At 41.2% G+C, this 25656-nt stretch overlaps 1 protein-coding gene across 1 annotated transcript; it reads right to left on the reverse strand.

Moving 5' to 3' along the window:
* Positions 1–582: 582 nt before the first annotated feature.
* On the reverse strand, positions 583–22344 carry LOC136421545 (sodium- and chloride-dependent transporter XTRP3-like). Its single transcript, XM_066408881.1, has 12 exons — positions 22123–22344; positions 18764–19745; positions 11750–11982; positions 11071–11286; positions 10584–10694; positions 9992–10101; positions 9613–9744; positions 8895–9045; positions 5177–5384; positions 4279–4438; positions 3762–3927; positions 583–2919 (listed from the first exon to the last, which is right to left on the reverse strand). Exons 2-12 carry the CDS (start codon positions 19092–19094, stop codon positions 2671–2673), a joined length of 2067 nt encoding a protein of 688 aa, XP_066264978.1. The 5' UTR covers positions 19095–19745; positions 22123–22344; the 3' UTR covers positions 583–2670.
* Positions 22345–25656: the final 3312 nt, after the last annotated feature.

The following is a 25656-nucleotide window of genomic DNA, read 5'->3' on the forward strand; positions in this document are numbered from 1 at the left end:
ACAGTGATGACGTCACCAGATTCCCTGACGTCACGAGTGGATGTTTCAAATCAGATGTATGAAGCACCTTCAAACTATGTGTATCAGTGATGACGTCACCAGTGATGACGTCACCAGCTTCCCTGACTATGTGTGACTACCTTCAAACTTAGCCTGGAATCCAGACCTATTATAGCTCCAAATAGCGGAGAGAGACTCGGGAGCTATAATAGGTCTGTATTCCGGGCTACTTCAAACTATGTGAATCAGTACTTCGTACACAGAATTGCTTCCAAAAATATTCGTGGAATACGTCGTCAGGGACTTTCCTGTGTGTCATAGTCTTTCTTTAGTCTTATATACTGTTTCTTCTCTCCGCCTTCTCTATCTCCAGGCACGAAAATAAGAATAGTTAAAATTGTTGGGAAACATTTGCATGTTTCGTGCATCGATTATGTAATAGTTGCTGTACAGGATATATAGTCACTATCGTAGAAAGAAACTTTTTTATCGCCGGCGACGGTTTTTTGTGTGTCTACGTCTAAAGAGTACGGCAGTTCACAATCATTTGAGATAGGAAAGAAAACCAGCTGACAATGTTCGTAACTGTACATGTACAATCCGTATTTATTGTGATCAGTTTGCATACATCAGACAAAACTTACAAACTAATTGTCCATAGGAAGGAACTTCCGTAAAAATCTGAGTTATAGCAGAAATTATCGAAAAGAAACAGAAACTGTGTTGATTTTTATGTTAGATTGAAACGTAGTATAACGTGAGGTATGTGTTGTCAAAATTTGGTATCAAAATTCCACAAATGAGGACATTTACCTGACGTGGAAACTTGATACGAAGGCAGTTGATAATATTGTCCATCAACGTATATTCATTGTACAAAGGTTTGTCGTAAAATAACCGAATCATGAAATAAACATACGCTATTGGATATTAATCAAAATATTGTGCGTTGTCAATTAGATCATTATATATACCAACGGTAAAACAATAAAGCAAAATTGATTTTTTTTCTCCTTGTTTTGCAGTATATGAAGAATTAATAATATGCAAAATGAGTTTGATCAGTCTGGCTTCTTCCTGTTATATATCGACTGACCAATCTACATGTACAGACTACTTATATATACAAGTTGATAATACGATATATCATCAAACAACATTTGCTTTTCAGAAATATAAATACAATGGCTATAATATGTTGTTAAGTACTATGTAATGTGCTAACTTAAAGGTAAATATTGCATTAATTGTTTTTACATAAAAGAATAAACAGAGAGAAAGCAAAGTATTGATGGCTCATGGGCTTCTCATAACTAACTACCAACAAACGATCATTAACTAAAATAACTAACTAAAGTTATCATTAACTAGTAGCACATTATGAACTGTTAAGCTCTTCAGAATCTATGTATACCATAGCTGCCACTTGTCTCCTACAAAGCAGGCATTCACGTATCAACACTGAAAATAACAGATACTAGTTTTTTTTTTTATATACCTTTTGATATAGGTATGGACATTTTAGAACACAATATATGTATATTTTTCGTTGCCTCCCTGTGATCCGAAAGTCTGCAATTTCATTCATTACCGCTAGGGTGTGTAACAAACACAGAATCATATAGCAGTCGGGGTGACGATAAATTTGTCTTTCAGGTGCGGAAGGATACATCAAGCTGTAATAGGGAGGCATTTTTCCGCACACCATGAGACTAAATCAATGCGCTGCAAGAAGTGAACTAAGTGGCGTGGCTAGTCCTGAGGTAATACGTGAAATATACACTATTGCAACTGTCAATGTCATCCAAGCAAGGGCTAAAAGGCAAGCAAGAAGGGGTTTTAAAATAGTTACGGCCAGAACAAACAACCTTTTTCTAAATTCCAGTGAAGTATCTTCACATAACAATTCAACAAAGAGAAAAAGTCTGTGAGTAGATTCATCCGAACATGAAAAAATTGATTTTTGTGTTTCTAGAATTCTATTCCGAACCCCTCCGTATTTGCCTGATAGCTTCCACCTCCCCGGATTTACACTGACGACATCCTGAGATCAGAGCTACGTTACTGTAGTGCAGATCACACTACGGCCCGATTTACACAAATCATCGTCTCAGTCGACTCGGGGCTGTGTGTGAGGAGCTTTGGGATGCTCAGGTGAAGTTTCCTTACCAGAAAACGCAACTTGAGTGGCCGTGGGTTCCCCTTGCACAGTCCTGAGTCGAATCCAAGTCGACTCAAATAATCATGTGTAAACCCAGCCTACGTGTAGCACTGCACGTTGTAATGCTGACAACTGTGGCAAACTAGCAATAGAAATATCAACAAATGAAGGGAAAATGTTCCAATGTAACAGCCATCAAAATCTCTTTTCCGTGCAATGGTCGAGAGAATTTGGATACAATGAGACACAACAGAGCACTCTCAAAAACAAAATTTGGGAAACTGAATCAAACTCAGCCAGTGTTCTTTATCAAAATCGCACAACAGAGAAGAATTATAGATTCTGTCATCATTGGAATACTTTCCCCTGTATCAACCCCCTCCCCCCAAGCAAAAATCATCATAAATCTTACTACGATGTTAAGTTCATAAAAACAATGTCTTTCCTTACTCCAAATCTTTACATGTCTCAGTTTTCTAAAAGATTACGTAATTCTAACTAAAAGTTATTTACAACTCAGTGACCGCGGGGTTCACAATTCCGTCAACACCCGACGAAGCTATATCGGATTTCTTTGGCTCGCTTTTCCTGAAGGGGTTCCAACGAGCGCCCGCTATCGGCTGGATGACCTCGCCATCGTAGGGGACGAATATCCGCTTGACGGCGACGATGGGAATGCAGATCAGGGGGAGGAGGACCAGGAGGTAACACGCCATCATGGCGTACCACGGGTAGGGCTCCTGCTCTCCTAGCCTCCCCTGAAGGAGAAGAAAAGAAAAGAACATCGAATCTTAGAATAAAAGAACATCGAATCTTAGAATTTCACATTCAGGGGTGGTAACACGTCATCATGGCGTACCACGGGTAGGGCTCCTGCTCTCCTAGTCTCCCCTGAAGGACGGGAAAAGAACAGAACATCGAAACTTGGAATCATTTCACATCTAATGATGGTATTGTTTGCTACCACTAGCTACTTGAAAAGGCATCATGCTTTACCTCAAATGAGGATGCCTTGAAACGAAATGAAACTGTGTACTTCGTAATGGATGCTGCAGTACATAGACATGACACAAGAACACGATATACGGGAAAATGTAAGCTGTCTGCCCTCCCAAAGCCATGTCCATAACATATCCAGAAGCACAAAAAATGTGTTCCGCTGCAGTACCATAGAAAGTCACTAGAGAGCACATAATTGACACTGGCTTTCGTTTCCCCACCTAGTACCTACGAAATATCGCACAGATCCAACTTTTTTACATGTGTGTACTTTTTGCATAGATGTAATTATTATATATTTCTCAATCAAATCCAACACTATAGATCAGGACCCGTCCCTGAGACGTTGCAAATTAAATACTTTGTATAAGCTGGTTCATAGATCAAACTGAGCATGCGTAGCGAGATGCAGTTTGGGGAATAAGACAAAATCGAAGGCAAGATGTGAGACATAAACAAAACATGTCTACAAATGTATTATTAAGCATGGTCTAGACAAGAACTGTTTACAAATTCACCTTAGACACACACAGGTGGATCCGTGAATAGGCTTATACATATAAGTTATATGATAGTTTTGGTATGATCTAATGATTGCTACCTTTACGTGGTCCCAGCTCTGGTAGGTCGCGGGGAAACCGCTGATCTCCCTGTAGATGGTCGCGGCGAAGATGATCGCCATGGACAGCGGGCTGAGGAACAGCCACGTCACCTTCCAGTACATGTTCGGGCGGGAACCCGTCATGTACAGCAGATCGTCTGATAACCTGTCAATCAAAACAGAATGCTTGTGACGTCACATACAAGAGATGTATACAGAGATCTATCTAGCATTCTGTGGATTATACCACTTTATGTATCACCTTTATGTCTGAAAAATATATAAATATTTACAGTATATAAAAACTAGAAAAGCAGCATTTGCCAGCAAACGCAGGATATATCACTCCCATCCATCACCTATGCAAAAAGGGACTGTTCCAAAATCACCCCCGTGTAACAATGGTACGTCTCTCCTGTTAAAGGCATAGATCCAGATAACGGCGATAAGCCCATCAACCCCTTTCCAAAAGTGAACTAGTCCATAATCACCCCCGTGCCACAATGGTTTGCCTTACCTGTTAAACCCATAGATCCAGATAACGGCGATAAGCTCGATGAAACCGATCAGTAGAAGAGGGACAGTTCCGCTGTAGTCGTTGAAGATGTCCAACCAGTAGTTTCCGGACCTCTGGGTGAAGATCAGCCCCGTCAGAAAGCTGACTACGCAGAGCGTGACTGTAGAAAGGGGAAAATCACATTTCAGTTCGTCACTGACGAAAGATAGCGGATGCTGTCGAAACGTCTGTTTCAAAATTTTATCCAGTTGCTTGAGTAACAATTTTTGGGCGTATTTTATTACCAGGATGTCGAACCTTCATCAACGCACATTTCAATTGTTCATTCATTCTCAAGACAACCAGGTTGCGCCTTTGGCTTCTTAGAGTTAATTTCCAAGAGGACCAGTATAAGACATGTTACATTCAGTGTGTTGGAAACAACGTGGACAACATCCCGTTGAACAAATAGAATCTGATTATGTCATAACAAAATCGTTGTCCGTAACTCAAAGTCTTAGCTGTTCAAAAAGTTTTCACTCAAAAGGTGAAGTTGGGGCAGAACTCAAGAAATTGCATACATTTCAAGACATTGTTGAGTTTGTCTGGAGCATTTCTCAAATTCCTGTCAAAATTTTAAAGTGTACTCACACAGTTAAGTTGCTGTATCCTAAATCAAGTCACAAAAACTTACGTCTTTATTCATTTATTTGTCAATCTTTAGGGTGGTCCCTTCAGTTAACTACGTGCTGTAACTGATTTCCAAGGGAGCCGTTACGTAGCATGACAAATCATTAGAAGTCAGGATAAAAAAAGAGATAACTTAACAACTAGTCTTCTAGGATCTTATCAAATATCTAGGATCTTAAGAAATAACTTAACAACTAGTCTTCTAGGATCTTAAGACCTTAACACTCACCAACAAGAAACTCCTTCCTAAATTTCCAGACGCCGGAGTCCAGGATCGGTGTAAGCACGCCCTCTAGCGTCCCAAACATGGACGACAGGCCGAGGTTGAGGAGCATGAGGAAGAACAGGATGGACCAGAGAGGGCCGAGCGCGATGGGGTAGAACTGGTTCATGGCTTCCGTGAAGACGATGAAGGCAAGTCCCGTCCCTTCCACGGCCTGGACAAGACGCGGTTAGACACAAGTTAGTCATTGGGGCGTGTGACGCCCGCATGGGGGCAACAGAGGCTGGAAATAACACTGGTTAAACGTAACATCTCTCGTAAATACTATGTTTTCCACTCGTGATGTTCATTCTAACATTTTCACAAGTACGTTAGGCTACTGACAAAAATTTGATGGAGGAAAATAGCACTTAACGTTTTCATTTTCATCCATTTTGCACAACGGCATTGAATGCCTCGCGTTAGCCAAAATATACTTGAGACAGATGTTAGTGGAAAACATATTTCTCAAACATCACTCTAATTCTAAAAGATAAATGTAAAGCACATGATTGCTTAAATCCCGAATGGATATTTCACCCAAATATAACTTCCAAATAATGAAGGTTTGGGATACATGTGGAAACCACATCAATTTTGGGTTGTTTCCTAAAATCATTAGAGGTAACAAATACTTGTAACATTATGTAGTGTTTAGGATATTTCCTGGTCAGTTTAACTGATACAGATAGCAATAAGCCACATCACATTTCCAACTGCGCATGTGTAGTTATGATGCATAGTCCTCTAGTTCAAGATCATTCGCTAGTAAACAATTCCAAATTGTCCAGACGTTTTCGCAACACGACAGAAGGTTTAAACAGTCACTGAACACTACCAGGACATTGCAAAAACGTGTAGACAAGCGGGAACTGATTCATGGCGAGGGTATGTTGAACTTTGACCTACACCACAATGCATCACGACTGCACATGCGCACTCTGAACTGTGAGGTTACTTATTACCTTCCCTACTTTAAGGGTTGTTTGTCTACGACCGTCTATTGTGTTCTAATTGAGGTACAAGTAGGGGAAGTAAAGAGTTCTTGAAGTCTGACACGTCACAGTCCTACCCATCACCGCTGATAGGCCCGTCCAGACGGCACCAGCCTGGGTAGGGTTAGAACACCGCTCACGTCTGGAATTAACGCAACGCCGCCTAGCGTAAGCCGTTACATTATCTAATACTTAACACATTTTAATAACCCCTACTTGTTCACATTCTAACGTCTCTACGTTTTCGTCTTAAATTCAAAGCGAGTCTACCGTTTTTCTTGATCCAAACATACCCAATTACGTAGAATATAAATTTTTCAAATTGTATAAAGCATTCTAGTAATTCTTTCCTTTCAAAAAAGTTTTTACTTGATAAGAATTAGATGGTAATCAGGAAAAGGAAAACGACTATATTGTTTCAAGCTTATCAGGAAATTAAAAAAAAGACTGTTGAGCCTTTTCCCTCTTTAACGATCGATAACACACACCAAAGCGCTTAAAGCGCACTATTTACCATTATATCTAAGATTCTAACAGAACACATATTACTATATTTCATTGGGTCATGAGGTGTCAAAATAAGAACCAAGGAGAAAAACAACATTTTTACTTCCACTGTCGATAGGAGTGGTCTTCAGCGATCACGTGATGGCTGCATGCGACCTGACTTAGAACGGTTAGTAAAAACATGCACCCACGTGAAATGGAACATTTGTACACGTGACGATGGGGATGAAGAGGCGTGCAAGGGGCGTGCTTGTTAGAGATTTCCCAAGAGGCTATTTTTGGATGCAAGACTTGCTATAGCGGAACAATTTTAAAATTCAAAAACAAAACAATACAACAGTCCAAAGGTTAAGCTCAATTTCAGTTGGTGATCACAAAGACGACCAGGCCAAATACTTCTAAGAATCAGTGTTGTTAATGTCAGAACAATAACCCGACGATTTCTCCAATGGTTTTACTTTTGAAATCAAACGGTAGCCACTCCAGTTGCAGACAGTTGCAGTATGTCACAAACAGTTTATCATGCCAAACACCGAGTTTTGTTACCCAAAAGTTGAGCACAAAATCAGGTGCTATTTGGCAACAAGCACGGCCCAATCTACTTCATCAACAACGACAGGTGTACAGTTGGGCAGCCAGATCTCATCGTTGGACGATCATTAGATGCAAATTTTCATCAAATTTGTTCCATGTAAATGTCCTCTTTTTTAGAAATACATTTTGGTAGATTTTTCAGGCTGCCTTTTTAAGAAATGTTGATCACAGCGATTTAATATGGCGACTTAACCAACAACATGTTTTCAAACAAGGATGTGCAGTCGATGACATGGAATGTGCTTCAAGGAAAGTTGGCAAGCGGGTGGATTTTTTCTACACAGCACAAGTGAATTTCAAGTGCTCAAAGATTGGGAAAGGGAGGCCAAATATTAAAGGATTAGGGTAGAAAAAGAGGGAAATTTCGAACGCTAGGCCAAAAACGTATTTTCTGAAAGCAACAGCATCAGTGTCAAGGCGTGGAGATCGCGATAGGATAGAATGCGGTAAGATTCCTACAGTTACATTTGGACGTTTTATTATAAAATCCACCACATTTTCACCCAATTACATTTCTGCATCAAATGTTCTTTTTTGTTGTCTTTTTATTTGTTACTTTTTTCGCCCTCCGAAGCGACTGAAGGAGTTTGCAGCGTTCAATAGCCGGTCGTGGATATTGTCTGAGATGGGCCAAAGCGACTGTTTGCTTTAAAGTTTTCATCACAGACATGTATGTTGTATACGCTCTTGCAGAATGTCTGCCTACATTGCACTGCACTTAAGCATTCCTTTCCCCAACAATATATCAACATGAATGTCCTGATACCTGCATTCATAGACATTACATGAGTGCAAATACCAGATAATACACAATGCATGTAAAAAAAATCCCATGCTCTTCTAAAGAATAATATTTAAAAGATGACTGAATGATGCTGATACCAGTTTGATGTGTCTATTTTGCAATGTATACAGTATCATTCAATCAAATTTCAACTAGGATTCTTTAGAAAAACAAGTACTTTTTCACCAAGGTATAGAATGGTGTGTTTGCGGTCACGTGACTCTGACGTAATCAAGCGTCAGCCATATTGGTGGATTAAAGAGGCGATCGAGGTCATCCTTTGAGAAATGCTTCCTTCCAATTCAACACCTTTGCTCATTTTTTTCTCTTTATATTTAGAACGCAACAGAAAATGGAAAAAAAAACCATTATTGTGTGCTTCGAATGACTGGTCGATCGCCATCTTGGATCCACTATCTCAACCAACATGGCGGCAGCAATAGGGTTATAAGTTGTGACGTCACGTCCAAACACACTACTATGTCTGTCATCATGTATGTTCAGTGCAGTGCAATGCAGGCAAGTGAGGTCCTTGTTTAAGCGTACATAATACACACGTCTGTGTATGTTGGAGATCTTATTGTGACAATTTGGAAAAACTTCCATTAACATTCGATGCTTTAGATCAGGGTTTAAAAGAAAAGTCTGGCGCATCATTTTGATGCATTTTCTGCAAATGAAATGTACGATGTCCTTGTGATAATCATGGTTAACTGTAACATATCATCTCAACCCAGCTCAGACAAAACCGTCGCCGTCAGAAGAAAATAAGATTTCCTTACAGGAGGATGAAACATCAACATACCGTGTCCAGGTTTCTCACTTTATCACAAGTGGTGAAGTCGAACTCCCTTATGGCAGGTGTCGTGTTGTACGCCAGTTGGAAGTCGATGTAGTTCCCTCTGGTAATGGTGTCGTTAAACTCCGGCACGCTCCGCTGGAGCACCAACGAAAACCTGTAACAGGAAAGGCGCTCCGTAAGAGAAGTTTTAAAAAAAAGGTGTTCTGTGGTAAATATATTTAGACTCAGGCAAATTCAAAAACTCATTGAGCACCCTCTGTTTTACGGTTAACTATTTAGCCTATTAAACCAAAACAGTGACTTAACTGTTTCCAAAATCACCCAATTACGAATCGTTGACATTCGTCTAAACATCTATTTTCAGCAACACAATAAGGGACAACAAAAACAAGATGGCGCCAGCGTGACGTCAAAATCCAACAATGCGGCGCCCATGGACGCCGGTTAAACCAATATAGGTTTTCCCTATCGCAGACCTGTAGCAAGTCTAACTGGAAGTCACATGATGTTACTTAGTACAGTCAAACCTGTGACCACGTCTGCATAAGGACCACCTGGACACTGTGACCACTTTTTAGTAGTCCCTTAGATGATTATTTCCATTTGACACAGGAATTAACAACCCTGTCTATAGTGACCATCTGCCCACAAAGACCAGATTCTATCGGGCCCCTGACTGGTCTTCTTGGGCAGGTTTGACGGTAACTGACTGCATACTTACTCGTCTAGGCACTTTTGACTGTCGTGTGTCGCCTTGAAGCCAAGGACGGAGAAGATGACGACACAGGCGAAAATGGACGTGCTGGAGTTGATGATGGCCACCGTCACGGCATCTCGTGTGCAGTTGTTCTTCCTACAGACGTAGAAAAATGTGAATATTAATGGCAGATTAAGGTAAATGTAGCCTTTTTGAGGCCGTAGGAGCAGTGGGCTGTTATGCATATTACATGATGCCATTTACCAACAGAGATGAGCCTTCATCAGATCCATACTAAAACACGACAACCAAGCTTACCTGAACCAAGTGAAACGCAGCACCAAGATACCACGTCTAGCGATAATAGACGTTAAGCAAGCACAACAACAAAAACAACAATTACCTGGGGTTGTAGCTTGAGAATGAGATGAGGCCGCCGAAGGCAACACCGAGGGAGAAGAAGACCTGTGTAGCGGCCTCTAGCCACACTACAGGGTCTGTCAGCTTATCCACCTGATTGGGGAAAAATTGCGTCATTTCTATGAACATTTCATTTTTGGAATGTTTTGAATTTGTATGCTTTCTGTATTGCCGGTAACCTAAACGCATTGTGATGAAGGTAGAAAACAAAGGTGAGAAAAGGTACATTAAATCAAATCAGGTTTTCATTTTGCAAATACCAAAATAGGAAATCAGGGGCCCCATAAGATAATGATTTCGTCATTTCGCAAGCACCTACCACGTACCGACATACAAAATATCATAAAGGTTCATCCACGACTTTTCGAGTTATGCTGTTCACAAACCAACCAGCCAACAAATCAACACACACACACACACACACACACACACACACACACACACACACACACACACACACACACACACACACACACAAAGACCCAAAAACACAACGTTCTTGGCGAAGGAAATAACAGTCTACTTGGGCCGGGCTATGTTACGGCTAGTAAAAGTACACATGTGTGATAACTGACCTGCGGTGTAAACATGCGTGCCAACCCGTCACCAGCGCCCTCTAGCGTTACTCCTCGGAAGAAGAAGATCAGCAGGACGACGTATGGGAAGGTAGCGGTGAAGTAGATAGCCTGGAAAAACGCCCTCAATAAGTCAATCAATCTATATCTATCAATCAATCAGCGGCTGAATACACCTCTCTTCAGGATGTTCTACTTTCGGCACAGGACCTGGTGCCCCTCTTGGGCTGTCGAAAAAAATTGTTCTGCCACCTTCTTTTAGTTTTACATTATTCAAATAAATGAAATTGCTTCTATTGTGTTTTTCAGTGGAAGTGTCGAGGGTCACACAAAAAAACAATAGTAGAATGTTTTCAAACGGGACAGCCATAACTTTCCAAACCTCTACGTTCCAACACCCGTATGTTACGGTTAGTGTTAGGTTAGGTTGTGTCGGAACACGGTTGTCGGACCATACGGGTGTAACCGTTTCAGTGACAATGCCTACCTTTCCAGAGGACTTGATGCCCTTGATCATGGCCATGCACACGATGAGCCAAGCGCAGAACAGACACAGGGTCAGTCTCCAGTCCAGCCCGCCGCTCTCCTCTATGTCTCGCGTGATGTCCAAAGTCTCGCGGTACCAGAAGAACGTCGTTGGGGACGAGGCCTCGCACTCGGCAACCGTCCCGTTCCCAGGACAGGAGGACCATGGTAATGGTGACTACAAAGGAAGCATAAGGAAAAAACATAATAATTTTGTAAAGGCTCTCATCGAGCGCGCTGGACAAACATTAGTGTTGTTAAGACGAGAGTTAATCTCCAAGCAAATCTATCACAGGTGGCAAAGACCGATCCGACTGGCAAAAGGAGTTTTAACCACACCAATAGCTCTGCTTGGAGAATACACTTTGAACGCATAGGTCAATTTCTCAGCTGAGAAGACTGAATTGGGACACATTTCAATAAATTGCCTTGGTTCAATTTGTTTTTTTTTAAATTCAAGTTTCTAATTTGTCGAGTCTATTTCTTACATTTGGTCTCAAAGTCAAATTGCTCGATTAGAATATGATACAAATCCTTAAGACAAATCCGTGAATTTTTACGATTATAACAGTTGTTGGTAGATATTTGACTGATGAACTGATCGCCATTTTGTTTTGTGACGTCAGGACCATGATGCTTACCTGGAATGAGTTGAAGAGGTAGAACATGCACCAGGCGATGATGACGTTGTAATAAAGACCCACGAAAAACGACACCGCCACGCTGGCCCAGCCAAGGCCCCCTAGGTACGGGCTGATGGCGCTCCACACGCTGATGGATCCCTTCCGGATCCGCTGGCCGATCGCGAACTCGATGTGGAAGATCGGGATCCCCTCGATGATCAACATGATGATATACGGGATCAGGAATGCTCCTGTGGGGGGAAAGAAACCGTGTAAATATCAAGGATTCGGCATCTGTATCTATCTAGCAGGTATAACTTCTTCGCAGGCATGCGGCACGGTAGCAGCTGATCATATTTCACTAAACGATCTCTCACATCTAACCTTTACACATCTAACTGTAAGCGTTGTCTAACGTGGATGCTCTTACACTATTTGGTGGCAACTATTCAAACTGAGAGTGATCATAAGTTCTGGAAGAGAGTATGACGTCACGGTTTTTGCACTCACGTGACTATGACGTAAGTATTTGGATCCGCCATGTTGGATGGTTAAACCTAGAAGTTGCCTGGTAACCTTGAATCTATTTCTGCAAATTGTCAAATCCTGTAAGTCTGTCAAAACCCATATATTCGGGGTGACAAAATCACTTTTCTCGTTGAGGACACTCTTTGATACATGTTATCTTTACACGGCTTAAAGCAAAATAAAAGGTGTTTATGTAATACTATGTGATTGTATCCACATCATGGCTTACATAAGACTGGCAAACTGTTCTAAAGAAGCAAGGCAAACGGCATGTGTGGTTAACTATGAGCCCTACAAATTCTGCAGAAATGTTCTGGAAATTCCTTATTATTACAAAGGTTTTCAACGTCCATCCAGTAAGAAAATGTTCATAATTTGTCTTGTTTGATCCCCTGGTCACGGGGTTGAACCCTACTGTACACACTGGTATCAGGGGAAGCTGTTTTTGTTTGTCCCTTTTTCGAGGTCCTGACCGGGTAAGATGGAGAAAAACAACGGTGTGGAGGACAAAGGTGGTCACTTTGTCGCCTACAGGTCGGTTTCGCGGTCAAAAGTCAATCTAGGGTAATGTTAGCAAACCACCGCGCCACGTGACAGGGCAAAAGGCGGGCGGGGTGCTAAGTAAGCATGGATTTGGCATGTTGAATTTAACCTTCCTGTGGCCAATCAGGATTTAGAGAGTCTGTAATGTGATCAACGTCGAGATTAAGTTCCCCGCTATTTTTTAACTCTTACCGGTATTTTATATTCACACTCGTTACATATGTAATTTAGGTACTAATGGAGATTATCTATGAATTTAGATCATGCAAATTTGTATCTACGTAGTTAAGGTGGGGTACAGGCAGGCGGCAGCACTTCTGGGGTGTCTTGAAAATACTATATAGTGTTACTTGTGGCTCTTGATTTTTTTCTCCAAGTACCTCTGTGCAAGACAATCATTTATGCAAATTTTTATGACGTCATGATGACGTCATCAACAATTACAGGGCCACGCCCCTTTTTACAAAAGTGGTTTTTCCTCGCTAACGATCCAATGTACAAAGATAATATTTTAGGGACAGATGCATAATAATGCCATTGGTCAATACACGGGCTCCTTTTTTGATATCTTTTTAAATCAATTTTTGGTGAATTTTTTTCAATAATTTAATGAGAATCTCCTTCTGTGGGCCCTCACACATTATCAAAGTATCAAAATGCTTATGCCACCCGTGAGAGGCAAGTTCAGGTGGTAAACCTCAGAACAGCATTTCTTTTTCTGCCCTATCATATACAGTTTTGTCAAACTTTTGCTTTTAAAATCATGCTGTAGAGGTAGTTTTAATAAAATTGGCATTTAGTAATCGTAAAATGACCCCAAATCGCCAATATTTGCTTTTTTCCCCAATCACCCAAGCACTAACAGTGACATACAGGTGAATAACCTCTGCAAACACACTATCTGACAGTCAGAGCAGTGTTAACAGCCAGGCCAGAGAATCCAGCTTTCCAGAGGGAGGGAGGGAATAGCCAAAATGGAGGCCCCTGATTGGTCAGGCTGTTCCAAAAGGTATCGGCACCCAGCCAGGACGTTGGAAACTGCAACTTTGCCCTTGAAGTTTGCGGTAAACTGATAACCTATGTAGGAAAATGATGCCAGATAATGAAAATAGACCTATACATGTAACAAATCAGATGGTTATTTTGTCTAAATATTTTTGTTGAAAATGTGCTGCCGCATGCCTGGACCCCACCTTAACGGTGACTACTATTATACAGCGTAGTTGCAAATGGTGGTACATAAGTTGGGTAGAAATTAACATCATTACATTGTGTGTTGTGCGAAGTATAGAATCATCTGCATACTTAATAATAATGTTATTGTTGCTGGTATATGTTGTCTTCGATAGTGAAAAGTCCGTCCAAAATTTTTATACAACGTATGAATCATCATCATGAATTGAGCAAGCTATTTACAGCTATTATGTGACGTAATGGAAAGTTACCATTCCCGCTAGTCAGTTTTCCTGGTTAATGTATAACTTTAAAAAACACAGAACGAAGTCAACAGTTTCTGAGTACAAATGCCATCTAATCCGGAGGGTAAAAAATAGAATGCAAATGTCGTATGCAAATGAGGGTTAAAGTGTTGACAACTTGGGGACAAAAACACTTCAAAACAACACGAGCAGAGTGTCAAGGACACCATAGATACAGCCACATAATCATATTTCATGTTTTTAATTAAACTCTTGTATTTCTTTTATTCTACGATATTTGGCTAATATTTCGCAAGAGACTCCGGATATTTGTATATTTCAATACTGCGATATGTGTATATCATCATAAGTTTAATTGTAAGTTATTGCCCGAGGGCTAATCGCAACATGAAACAATGTATATAAATCTATACAGACAGTGCAAGTTAACAATGGAACAAGTAACTATTCTAAAAACTGCTGCGGAAGCAGTGGAAGACGAAGTGTCCCACTTTTTCTGCAATGAGTGGGTTTTGAGAGGTCAACAGGCTTGTAGTTTTATTTTCGTCAGTAAACGTTTTGATATTGTGGGGAGTTTTGTTGGCTTCTTTGAATAGCTCTTTTGTTTTCTTTTCTGGTCGTTAAAGGGGCAGTTGTGTCGGACGGCCTTTCTTGTTTTAGACGAAAAACGACTTGTTGTGTTCCCGTATGTCCCTTGTTAATGTTTGATGCTATGTTGACTGCAACTCATTTGAATAACTGCAGATACAGCAACTCTATCTTTACATTGTGACTTATACAACAAAAGAAGAACAAAGAAAGGTAGAACTAGGTCTACCAGTGCACACATCTATTATAGAAAAAAACGCCCTATAGAGGGCTGGTCACGGTCGTTTAAAGTTCTGAAAGATTCGTGGCGAAAGCTTATCGAGCTCATATATAATTTATGGCCTTTATATGTGCCACCTGGGCGAAAAAACTTTACGGACTTAATTACCCTCGACAACGCAAACAGCACGCCCCTTGCCAAACCGTAGACGTATCGGCACGGCCCTTGGTACATAGTGCGAACGGTGGCATGGTGTTCACATGCTTTTCATGCTCTTTTGCTCTATAGGACGCGTATGGCAGTGTATAGGTGGACGGCCTGACGTATACGTGAAAGGCTAAGCAAAGAAATTATTGGCAACCTTTTTTTATTTATTCTTTCCTATTCCATATACACTCGCATGCAATGTGGCAGAAGAAATTTGAGTTTGAAACTTGGATGATTTGCATCGAGAAATCTCAATAGAACAACTCATATTCCTAACAAAAATACAATAAATTAGTAATATTTCATAAAAAGTATATGAAGTTCCTTTTATGGCAACTGTTATCCAAAGTGGAGTGGAGCTCCTTAATTCGTTTGTAAGTGAAGGCATGCAAGCGTAGCTAAAGAGAGGGCGGTTTATTTGACGATGAGGGTCACCATGTGAGGGGACAATGTGGCAAGATTCGTCGCGGCAATAAAGCTTATACTTCAAAGATGAGTGGTACACTGGCACTAATAATGCCTGTCAAGAAGTAGACAAATTAACTACGATTTGAAATATAACCATTGCGGCTTAATAGAGGGCAAAAGCTGGGTTCCTTTTTAATAGGGCTGAACAAGTGAGCGGTAGGGCAGATAAGGCATAGCGTCCGTTAATGATCTACCCGATGTTTAAACACAGGTGGCAGTGGAAATTTCCGAACATGCTTGTTCTTTGTGCTTTGGAACAAATATTGTTGGAAAGGGGTGGAATCTTACACTCTCGCACACAGAACTGCGTCATCGTTGTCTTTTGTAACGCTGGAAAGGAACTCCGTAGAAACTCCGTAGATGTTCTAAATGTCTTTATTTTTCCGAGTATAATGAATGATAAAGACATTAGTGTGAGTGTTGGGCAATTTCACGACTGTGTAGTTGAGGATATCGTTGATATGTTGTGGTGTTTTAGGTGCAGGATTCCAAAAGATATTACAGGCTAATAAGCCATTTACATGACACTTGGCCGCCTTAAAGGGATACTTTCAAATCACACTAGCCCGATACCAGCTCATCGCGAGCTTTCCAGATATTCCTACGGTGCTAGGAGTGCTGCCCGCCCGAACAGGTCAATTGGGGCACTCGGGGAATTGTTACGGGGTGGGATTCATTAACCTAGTTCATGATAATCAGAAAGATAGGCTGTGAAAAACCCACACGAATACTTAGCGAGACTGAGGCTGGTAAGACAATCGTATGCCGGGCCTATTTGATGGTCACTCGGCTAGTTTTGGACAAACTACCTCGTAGTATAGATGATGACAATGGTAGCGCATCATCAGCAGTTCGGAACTGAAGTACATTTTTACAAACGTCAAGAGATACATCTATTGGCAGATTCTGACGCCCCGTCTATCTTATTAGCCCTTAGATAAATTTGTGAAGGAGAAGATGTTATCTCAGTACGCCCTTTGATAACACTTGATGACATGACATGTCCATCACCTGATGAAGTCAAACAAACAAAAGGACAACGCTCGTTAGCTTCTGGACATATTTCATCTATTTCTAGGGTCTCTAAACGCTAACGATAGAATCATGATCATGTTAGGGATAGTAAAAGCGTCTAAAGCCTTCTTAATTTGGGTCTGTGGACATTTAATAAAACCATTATGGCATAGCCGACACCCTTAAGACCACATCACCTGATGTCGCGGAGCAAACAAAAGAACAACCATATCTTATCTTTGTCCAGAAGCTAATGATAGATCTGTATGTACAGCATCTTACAGTTATATCTACTTACTTTTGGGTTAACAGACGCTTTTTTGCAAGCTACAACAAAGTATATGCCCAACAGGACAGTGGACTGAATGGGCTACGTACATTGTAGAACGATAGGCCAATGTTAGTCTCTACCAGGCTCCGCGGAATGGCTGGGAAAAAACCATATACATAGTAAAAACCAGGATGCCATATTGGACCCTCTCTCCGTAGCCGACTCCCTTAACATACTATTCACTCTATATGGCCAATTTCTACTACTATACCAGGCATCCGCGAGGCCTGGTAGAGGCTAGGCCAATGTCTGAAGTCCTGGAAAATGACTATATACAGATACGCTTACAGAGTCCATCCCTCAGAAAACCATAGCACAAAAGTATTAGATACTGAGATAGCCCTCTTCCTTGGGGGAATAATTACATGTGCAGTCGAGCCTGGGTTAGTTATGATTGGTAATTATAGATGATTGACCGTTAAGGCCAAAACCTTTCCAGACGGGTCATGGTTATTTTGATAGTTACGACATGTGGAAAGATGCAGTAATATGATATGCAATAAGTGACATCTTTCAAATACCTGTAGTCAAGTTCCCACTTGGGAGAGCACATTCTATACGTAACATTCTGCGAAATACACTCTACCTACCCGTTGCCAAGCTTAATTAGGTTCAGTGTATTATATTAACTTCATTTTACTCTGGCCAATAACAAAATACTATCTTTATTATTATAGGACACAGTTAGGGTCTGCTATGTTCACCTAAACAAGGGGGTATAAGCAACAGTGACGGCGGAAAACTACATCCATGTACACCGGCCTAGTGCTCTACCAGTCATTCCTGACAATGTGTTGGTCAGTCTAGAACGTATGACTCATCTGCCAATCAAAGTCATGTAGAAGAATTGGTTTCTGTGCCACCAGGACAGAAGTCGTAATTAGTATTAGTAAATTAGTCGCATATTTGTGAAAAGAATTGTAGTCCATGTGCAAGGTGTTAGCTGTCTGTCTGTGCTGTCAATCATGTTATGGACACAGGTGCACTTGATGGAACTATGTAGTTCAAGGACTGCGCTAGAAATACAAGACTAAACATACGCATTTGCTATGGTGTTCGGTGTTCTAGTACGTAGTACCTGCATTCACTCAAGACATATTTCATTTTTGAAAACCACTAGATAAATGAAAGACGCTTAAATGATATACCTTAAAACCATCCGATCACAATTATAGAAGTAACCCGTTCCCTATGGTTTAGAAGACACGAAATATTGTCCATTTTCTGACGCAAACTAGCACTTAGATACTGTATCATCATCTTTCAGGTATACTCACCACTCGTTTGAGACTACCAAAGACAAATATATGGTAGTTATGCACATATGTAGAATAAACTCATATTTGAAGATAAACATACACATATATAATGCAAACTCTCACAGTTCCAGATTGTATCCTAAGACCGCCACATTAAACAGAAAACGCTGAATTTAAAGAGATGCACTACTAGTAATGCAGCATCAATACCCTCCGTCACTGGATTCAGAGTCGGAGCGACAAAATATGATGATGAATAACCCCCGAGGTATAAATATTCAGATATTCAACTTTCAAGACGTTCTTGAGAAGTCCTCGAAAACACCATTTTCTTTTTAAATGTGACAGTCTTAGCTAGGGTATGCGGCAAAATCAGAAGAGTTCACGTTAAATTTAAAATAAAATAAAATAAAATACAAAAGAAGAGGAACTCACCTCCGCCATTCCTCTGACAGAGGTATGGGAACCTCCAGACGTTGCCCAGCCCGACAGCGAACCCGATCTGAGACAGCAGGTACTGGTACTTGTTATCCCACGCCAATCTTCCTTCTTCCTCTTCCTCTTCTTCTAACGTGCTCTTATTGGCTTCAACGTGATTGGCCATCTTGCCCTCTTCCATCTCCGCGACTGCCTTTCCATCAGCCAATGTGGTCATCTCGACGTTGTCGACTTTGGCAGTTGGAATCTCTCCGTCTTCCTTCCGCTTTCCTTCCACCGGTACGGACCCGTTAGCCTCCTCCATCTTGGGCTGGTTATTCAGCTGCATTGGTACTAGAGTCCCAAGCACGCTTCTATATCAATGACGCAAGGTAAACAGTAAGTTTTATGGAGCTATTGTCTATTCAGCAGACTTGAACGAGCCCTTAGACAAAGTGGTGTGTAAACAGTTTTGTGTCCATAAAGTGGCGAACCTTTACACAAGAATGAAGTCCTCAGGGGCGCCGCAGCTTCTGAGCAAGTTCGGATGTAGCGTGGTCACGTTTTCAGAAGTCAAAGTTCAGTTGAAAGTCAACTGCACGGAAGACGGGGTTGCCAAGGTTGTTTGGTAGCTTACAAAATTACAAAATACACCACAAGTTCTTGCCAGAAAGTTGAATAAGTCTGCTCGGGTTTGTTGTTGTTGTTGTCAGTGTCCCTAAAAACAGGTGATGGACATCAACAATCTGATAGCTGACGATGATCTGACGATCACGTGGTCTCGGGTGTAGGGCGGGACAGAGGCGTTGTCAATGAGCGCCAAACAACAGACTTCCTAAGACACTCCAAAGACAACCGTAAAACGATTCTTGAACTTAAATTACCTGCCCCGAGGTTCACGATCGTGAGTTAGAGCGACGACTGTCCACAAGATGCTGGGAGCCAGGAGTAGAGGTCGTCTGGGACCACACAGCGTGAGTGGAGGTTGCCTGGCCTGGAGCTGTAGGGAGGGAGATATGTCGATTGTGACGCACAATAGAACCATTCACGGATTATTAACTTTACACCTGCCACGTGATGTTTGAACAGACCAATAAAAATGGATGGAGGGTGGACCGTTATTCGCGACCCAAGGTTAAGATTTTGTTCCCGCAGCTCGATTCTAACATTGAAGTTATCGTATGAGACCTTTTTACAATAGGAGTTCAATGTCATCCCAATCATATATTAGGCAAGAAGCAATAGGAATTTTAAAAAAATAGTTGTCACCAAAAGGTGGTCTTGTCCGACCAGCTGACTATTTGACCTGAAAGGTGTGTACTTTAGGTAGATTTGAAAGATAAAAATTCCGAATTTTATGCCAGATTTAGAATGTTTTTTGAACTGTATCAGCAGATGGATGAAATAGCTGAAAAACGTGCGAGGATTAAAATACTAGACAAAGTAAAAGGTTGTGACTAAAGGTCATAGTATGTACTGAACCAAGTAGACTATTTGCATGGGTGTGTGTCAGTGTGACAGTTGTTAATTTTTAAACTATTGCAAAGTCCACCATTTGTCCGGAGGGATCAACAAACGACATGAAGGAGTTCGGGGGCAAAAGGGCAGGATGGTACGTGACGCAGGGCAGGAGGTGGAGGTGAAGGGTGCTAATGACTTGGAGTCCCCCCAGCAAAATATCTAACGCATGGATGGCAGATTTTGGAGATCTCTACTTTGATGCGTATTTTAAAATTTCCCTTACACATGAACGTCCAAAAATTTTACAGATCTCTCAACTCTCTTCCAATAACCTCTATTGACAGATCTTTTTCGGTCTTTCAATAACCTTCCAACAACCTATCAATTATCTTTCAATAACCACTCTCCTTCAATAATCTTCAACGTCTTTCAATGATCTCTCAAACACCTTTCAGTCATCTCAATGGTTCAATTATCTCAATGATTTTTCAATGATCTTCAAGGTCTTTTAAGGATCTTTCAATGGATCTTTGACATATTTAATGGTCTTTCAATATTCTACAAGATCTTTCAATGACGTCCTACAAGATCTTTTAGTGATCTCCAAGATCTTTTAGTGATCTCCAAGATATTTCAATGTCCTCCAAGATTTTCTTGCTATCTCCAAGATTTTTCAATGATCTCAAAGGTCTTTTGAACCTTGAACCTTGAACGAGGACAAAGATGTTTTAATGATCCCCAAGGTCTTTCAAGGATCTCCAAGGTCATTTCAATGATTTATCAATAATCTTCAAGGTCTTTTAATTTTTCAATGATCTCCAACTTCAAGATCTTTCAATGACCTCTCTATGGTGACTCCTTCAATTATCTTTCATCGGTTGCTCATCAGTCTCAGTAAATGGAATCCAAGTTTGTATCATAGCTAAAAGACGAACTTAGTCATCATATTTCTCATCAGCCGAATGGTTGTTAACCAGTAGCCAATGGGCAACTTGAGATAAAATACTTTTCGTCTTCCACTGTGTTTGACATGCAGTATTTAATTGAAAACGAGGTTATCCTCTTGTATACCATCCGAATGGTTGTCACCCAGCAGCCAATTGTGTTCACGACTTTGACATGTTTAAATCCGGGAGAGTCATACAGACAGACTCGGAAATATTCCATCACCAGTAGCATGTCATAGTGATCGCTGGAACATGGTAGGTCAAAGATATGTTAGGGTATGTAGTCGTGATCGCACTGCAGTACGCCCAGATATTTAAGGGTGTGTACCCACGGCCGCACTACAATATGCCATCTAGGTCACGTTCCAAGCACGGTAGGTGTCCTGCTATGGTTACCGCCAACGTCAGGACCAAACTATTTTCGTCAATTTTCAACGAGACTGTATTTAACAATAATAACTGTGTACAAGAAACTTTCAATTAAAACATAGAAATACAGACTTGTTCCTTTATCATTTTCACATTTGTCTACAGAATAGGACGATTACAGGACGACGATGGTACGAATGAAGTTCAAATATATCTGGTAGACAGAACTATCTTTGTTGCAGGGACTAGATTCTCAGATTACTAAATACATATTTTGAAATTTTCTTTATGGATCTTTCATAACACAAATGTATCTGACATTGAAACTGTCAACGGCACATCTGTGTATGCCAATGCAGTATACAATGAATATATTCCTTGGATAAGGATGGTTACAAACCTTCCCAACATAAAATAAGAATACTACGCTTATCAATACGAATAAAAGTTCTTACCATTAATATTCCCATCCAAACGAGGGATGTCCATGTGTACAAATGTCTAAGTACATAACATACATACATGATTTTACGAACAGCTATCTGGATCATAGTCACATGTATAAACATATCAAGCTAAAAATACAGGAATCACACCAACCTTTGACAGTTGTAAGTATGTTCCTCCCTCTTTGAAGCTGCGGTTGTGCCCACGTCTGGACGTATTTGGAGCTCATGCAGTTCGGTGTGATGTATTTCGCGGAATTTAGTCACCGTCGCAGACGACGTCCCAGTTTTCCCGCCTAAACACCACCTTTGTAAACTCGTGCCAAATTTACCACCGCCCTCTGACAGAGATAACAAGACCGGCACGTCTGGACGCTCTTCTATTCACAGAGATATGTAACGATATCTTTTCTAAAGAATTCCGATGACACTTGAGTTGATACTTAGTTGCCCTTGAACTGCGTACAAGAATGCGCTGAGGAGAATACAATGGAGAGAGCTTGGAACGATGCCAGCCTCCTCGTCCTTGTACTTTGCTCTTAAACAAGCTACGACAGCAACTACAAATGCTCTCTTGGCCTTTTAATTGTCCTGCAAACGATAGTGTTTGGTTGAAAAGAGAAACTCACTGAATATCTATGGAGTCTAACGTTTGAGTGCGAGAGTTAGCGCCTTCTATCGACTTTTCACGGAACTGCAAGTGTCAAGTGGTGATGGATGGCTAGTAGGTCCTACTGGCCACTACCGTAATTGCCGGTGACGTGTCGAAGGTAGACATGCGCGATTGTTTTGATCTGGTGAACCCTCTCGACCTTACTACGGATCCAGCAAACCAGGGAGACCACGTGATCTGCTCTCATCATTCCTGAGATTTACATACAATAGCAATCCACCGGTCCTGTAAAAAAAGGTTAAATATTAGATCCATTAAACGGATAGAACATATTTGAGGGAGCTATCAAAATGATCAAACACACCAACACGGTATACGATCTACAGGCGTTTAATTGAAAAGGCCAACATTGTACCGTTTGAAAACAATACATTGAGAGGCTATCAAAACATATCGTAGGTGGTAATCAACAATGACCAACATGCTTAGATGAAAAATGACGGTACCGATCCCAACACCAGGCAACAACACTAAAGGAATGCTCAGATGAAAAATCATTACACCGAAATGAAAACCAGGCAGCGATGACCAGATGAAACATTGCACCAGAAGAAACTACCAAAGCAGGACGCAGGACGACTGATACGCTTATCTTGTCAAAAATTAGCCAGGATCTTTGCTGTAGAGATCTTCTCCGCTGATGTCAAATATTTATAATTTGTAATGGACACGGCCGCGTGTGTGCAGAATGGGGGCAAACAAATTCTCCGGGAGCCCTTCTGTAGACCGTACCATACAGTAACCATAGGAGGCAAAGCCGCTACACCGCCTCTATTCATCCAAGGACAATCAATCAATTATCGTATCTGTGTATCAACATTGCATCTCTTTTCCCGTTGTATACATGTTCTACTGTAACCAAAAGGATTCACGACTAGTACTGTAAGAGTTTTGTTCGATGTAGGGTTTCGAAAAATTGCTAGTGTGGACCATACCAAAGCCGCAACATCGACTCCATTCATTCCAAGGGCAATCAATCAATTACAATATCTGTGTGTCAACATTGCATCTCTGTTTTTGTCGCAAACATGTTCAACTGTAACCAAAAGGATTCACGACTGAGTACTGTAAGAGTTTTGTTCTGTGTAGGGTTTCGAAAAATAGCTAGTGTGGACCATACCAAAGCCGCAACATCGACTCTATTCATTCCAAGGATAATCAATCAAATTCTGATATCTGTGTATCAACATTGCATCTCTTTTCCCGTTGCATACATGTTCCACTGTCAGCAAAATGATTTACTAGCTTAAAATTAGAAGGAAACGAGTTTTTGTTAGATGTAGGGTTTCGGAGAATAGATGGTCGCCTGGTGTGGGCTATACCATAGGAGGCACAACCGCTACCCCACCTCTATCCTATAACACCATCAATCAATTCTGATATAAGTAAACAATGCACCCCTTCTCTCGCTGTATACATTTTCCACCAGTCACCGAAACACTTAATACGAGAACAAGAAAGGCCTTTTCTTCAATGTAGTATTGCAGGGTTTGAGGGGATAGCCCATCACGTTATGGTTTGTTTAGATAACCTTAGAATGACTCTTGCCACTCTCTTCAGGCCTGGGGAGACCACAGAGACCGGGACGAAAGTCAAAGAGCTACCGAAATGAAGCTTCTAGTTCTGCTACCTAGCTACTGTCACTACATGTGTAAGGTTTAACTACTTTGTAGACATGATAGAGAAAGAAGATCCTCACCATCACAGGTTGGCTTGGCCCGTCGCCATACGGTGCACGGCTGCTAACCGGGGGTTCCTGTGTTGGTTTGGTGAACCTCGTGGCGTGACCTGTCCTTGCGATGACTCCCACACGTCGAGAACCAGGTCCCGGGAAGGAAGGTAGCCTCCAACACGTGAATTCTGCACAGTCCTAATGCCAAATACGTTCACTGCGGTTATAGAGTAGGGGTACCTCTGACTGAATCCAGGGGAAACCACGAAAAGCGACGGAACTATTACAGTAGTGTCCCTACAATGCTCATCCTTCAGAGACTTGTGATCATGTCATTGAGGGACGGTACGTTAAGGGTTGCGATGGGTGGAGCTGGAAGAGATCGCAAACTGACGCTTCCAATATGTAAACTTTCCACAGCATTCTTTCTGATAATGATTTTATTCTTAATTGTTTAATGGTCACGCTGTGGACAGATGTTCTGAAGGTCGACATCTTTTTGGTTTCAACACTCGCTGGATATGGTAGTAAGGGGGCATGTAGGAATGTTCAGACCAATATATCTTTGATACACGTGACACTCGTACATATGACAGCTGCCTGAAATAGCATAGAAATTGCTCAAGTAGTTTATGATATGTATGATTAATTAATTGTTTTATTTCATATTGACAGAATGATATACATCCTACTTTTTGTGCAAATATGTAGACCAACATTGAAGCATTTGGTTATGTTCTAGTTGAAGATCTAAAGATACTATTGATATTAATATCTTAATGTTATGTTATGGTGATCCAGTATTTAATATAGATGACCCTGGTCTAAATACGTTCGTCCCCCCGCCCCGTAGTGTTACTGGACGGTCCCTAAAGGACGGCCCGCTGAGAGGAGAATGCCTGGTCCCTGGCCGGAGTGGACACTATGGTCCCTGGCGGTTAGATGGACATCGGCAAACGGCCACTGCAACTTCTAAATGACAGGGTGGGCTATAATTACAGTTTCTCCGGTCACTGACCGACAGGCGTTCCGACGGGGGTATCTTTCGTAGAATTCGGCAAAAAGGATCAAAAAGGGGAATTATTGGTCAGCCGCAGGAAGATAGAAATGTCCCCCTTCGAAAAGAGTAAAGTTTATTTGTTTGTTCTATTCAGATCTCCATTAATGTTATATCTTAGAGTAGAGTAGATTAGAGTAGAATTTACGGTCAGGTAGGATGTTCATCCAGTTTTATAATAGACCGGTCCTCAGTATCTGTCTCTTGGCCAAAGAAATCATATGGTGGCCAAACTCCCCTGGCAAAATTAGTCTCTCTATAGCCAATGATAGCTGGTAGCACTGAC

The sequence above is a fragment of the Branchiostoma lanceolatum genome, chromosome 16 (genome assembly GCF_035083965.1).
Source record: "Branchiostoma lanceolatum isolate klBraLanc5 chromosome 16, klBraLanc5.hap2, whole genome shotgun sequence".
NCBI lineage: Eukaryota > Metazoa > Chordata > Leptocardii > Amphioxiformes > Branchiostomatidae > Branchiostoma > Branchiostoma lanceolatum.

What these genes read in the sequence shown, in the direction of transcription:
- LOC136421545 (XM_066408881.1), bottom strand. Translation starts at nt 19,094, where the DNA reads ATGCAGCTGAATAACCAGCCCAAGATGGAGGAGGCTAACGGGTCCGTA. An exon ending in AGTCAAAAGTGCCTAGACGA is followed by an intron (nt 9,046 to 9,612) that starts GTAAGTATGCAG and finishes TTCCTGTTACAG; the next exon opens with GTTTTCGTTGGTGCTCCAGC. An exon ending in AGAGCTGGGACCACGTAAAG is followed by an intron (nt 2,920 to 3,761) that starts GTAGCAATCATT and finishes CTTCTCCTTCAG; the next exon opens with GGGAGGCTAGGAGAGCAGGA.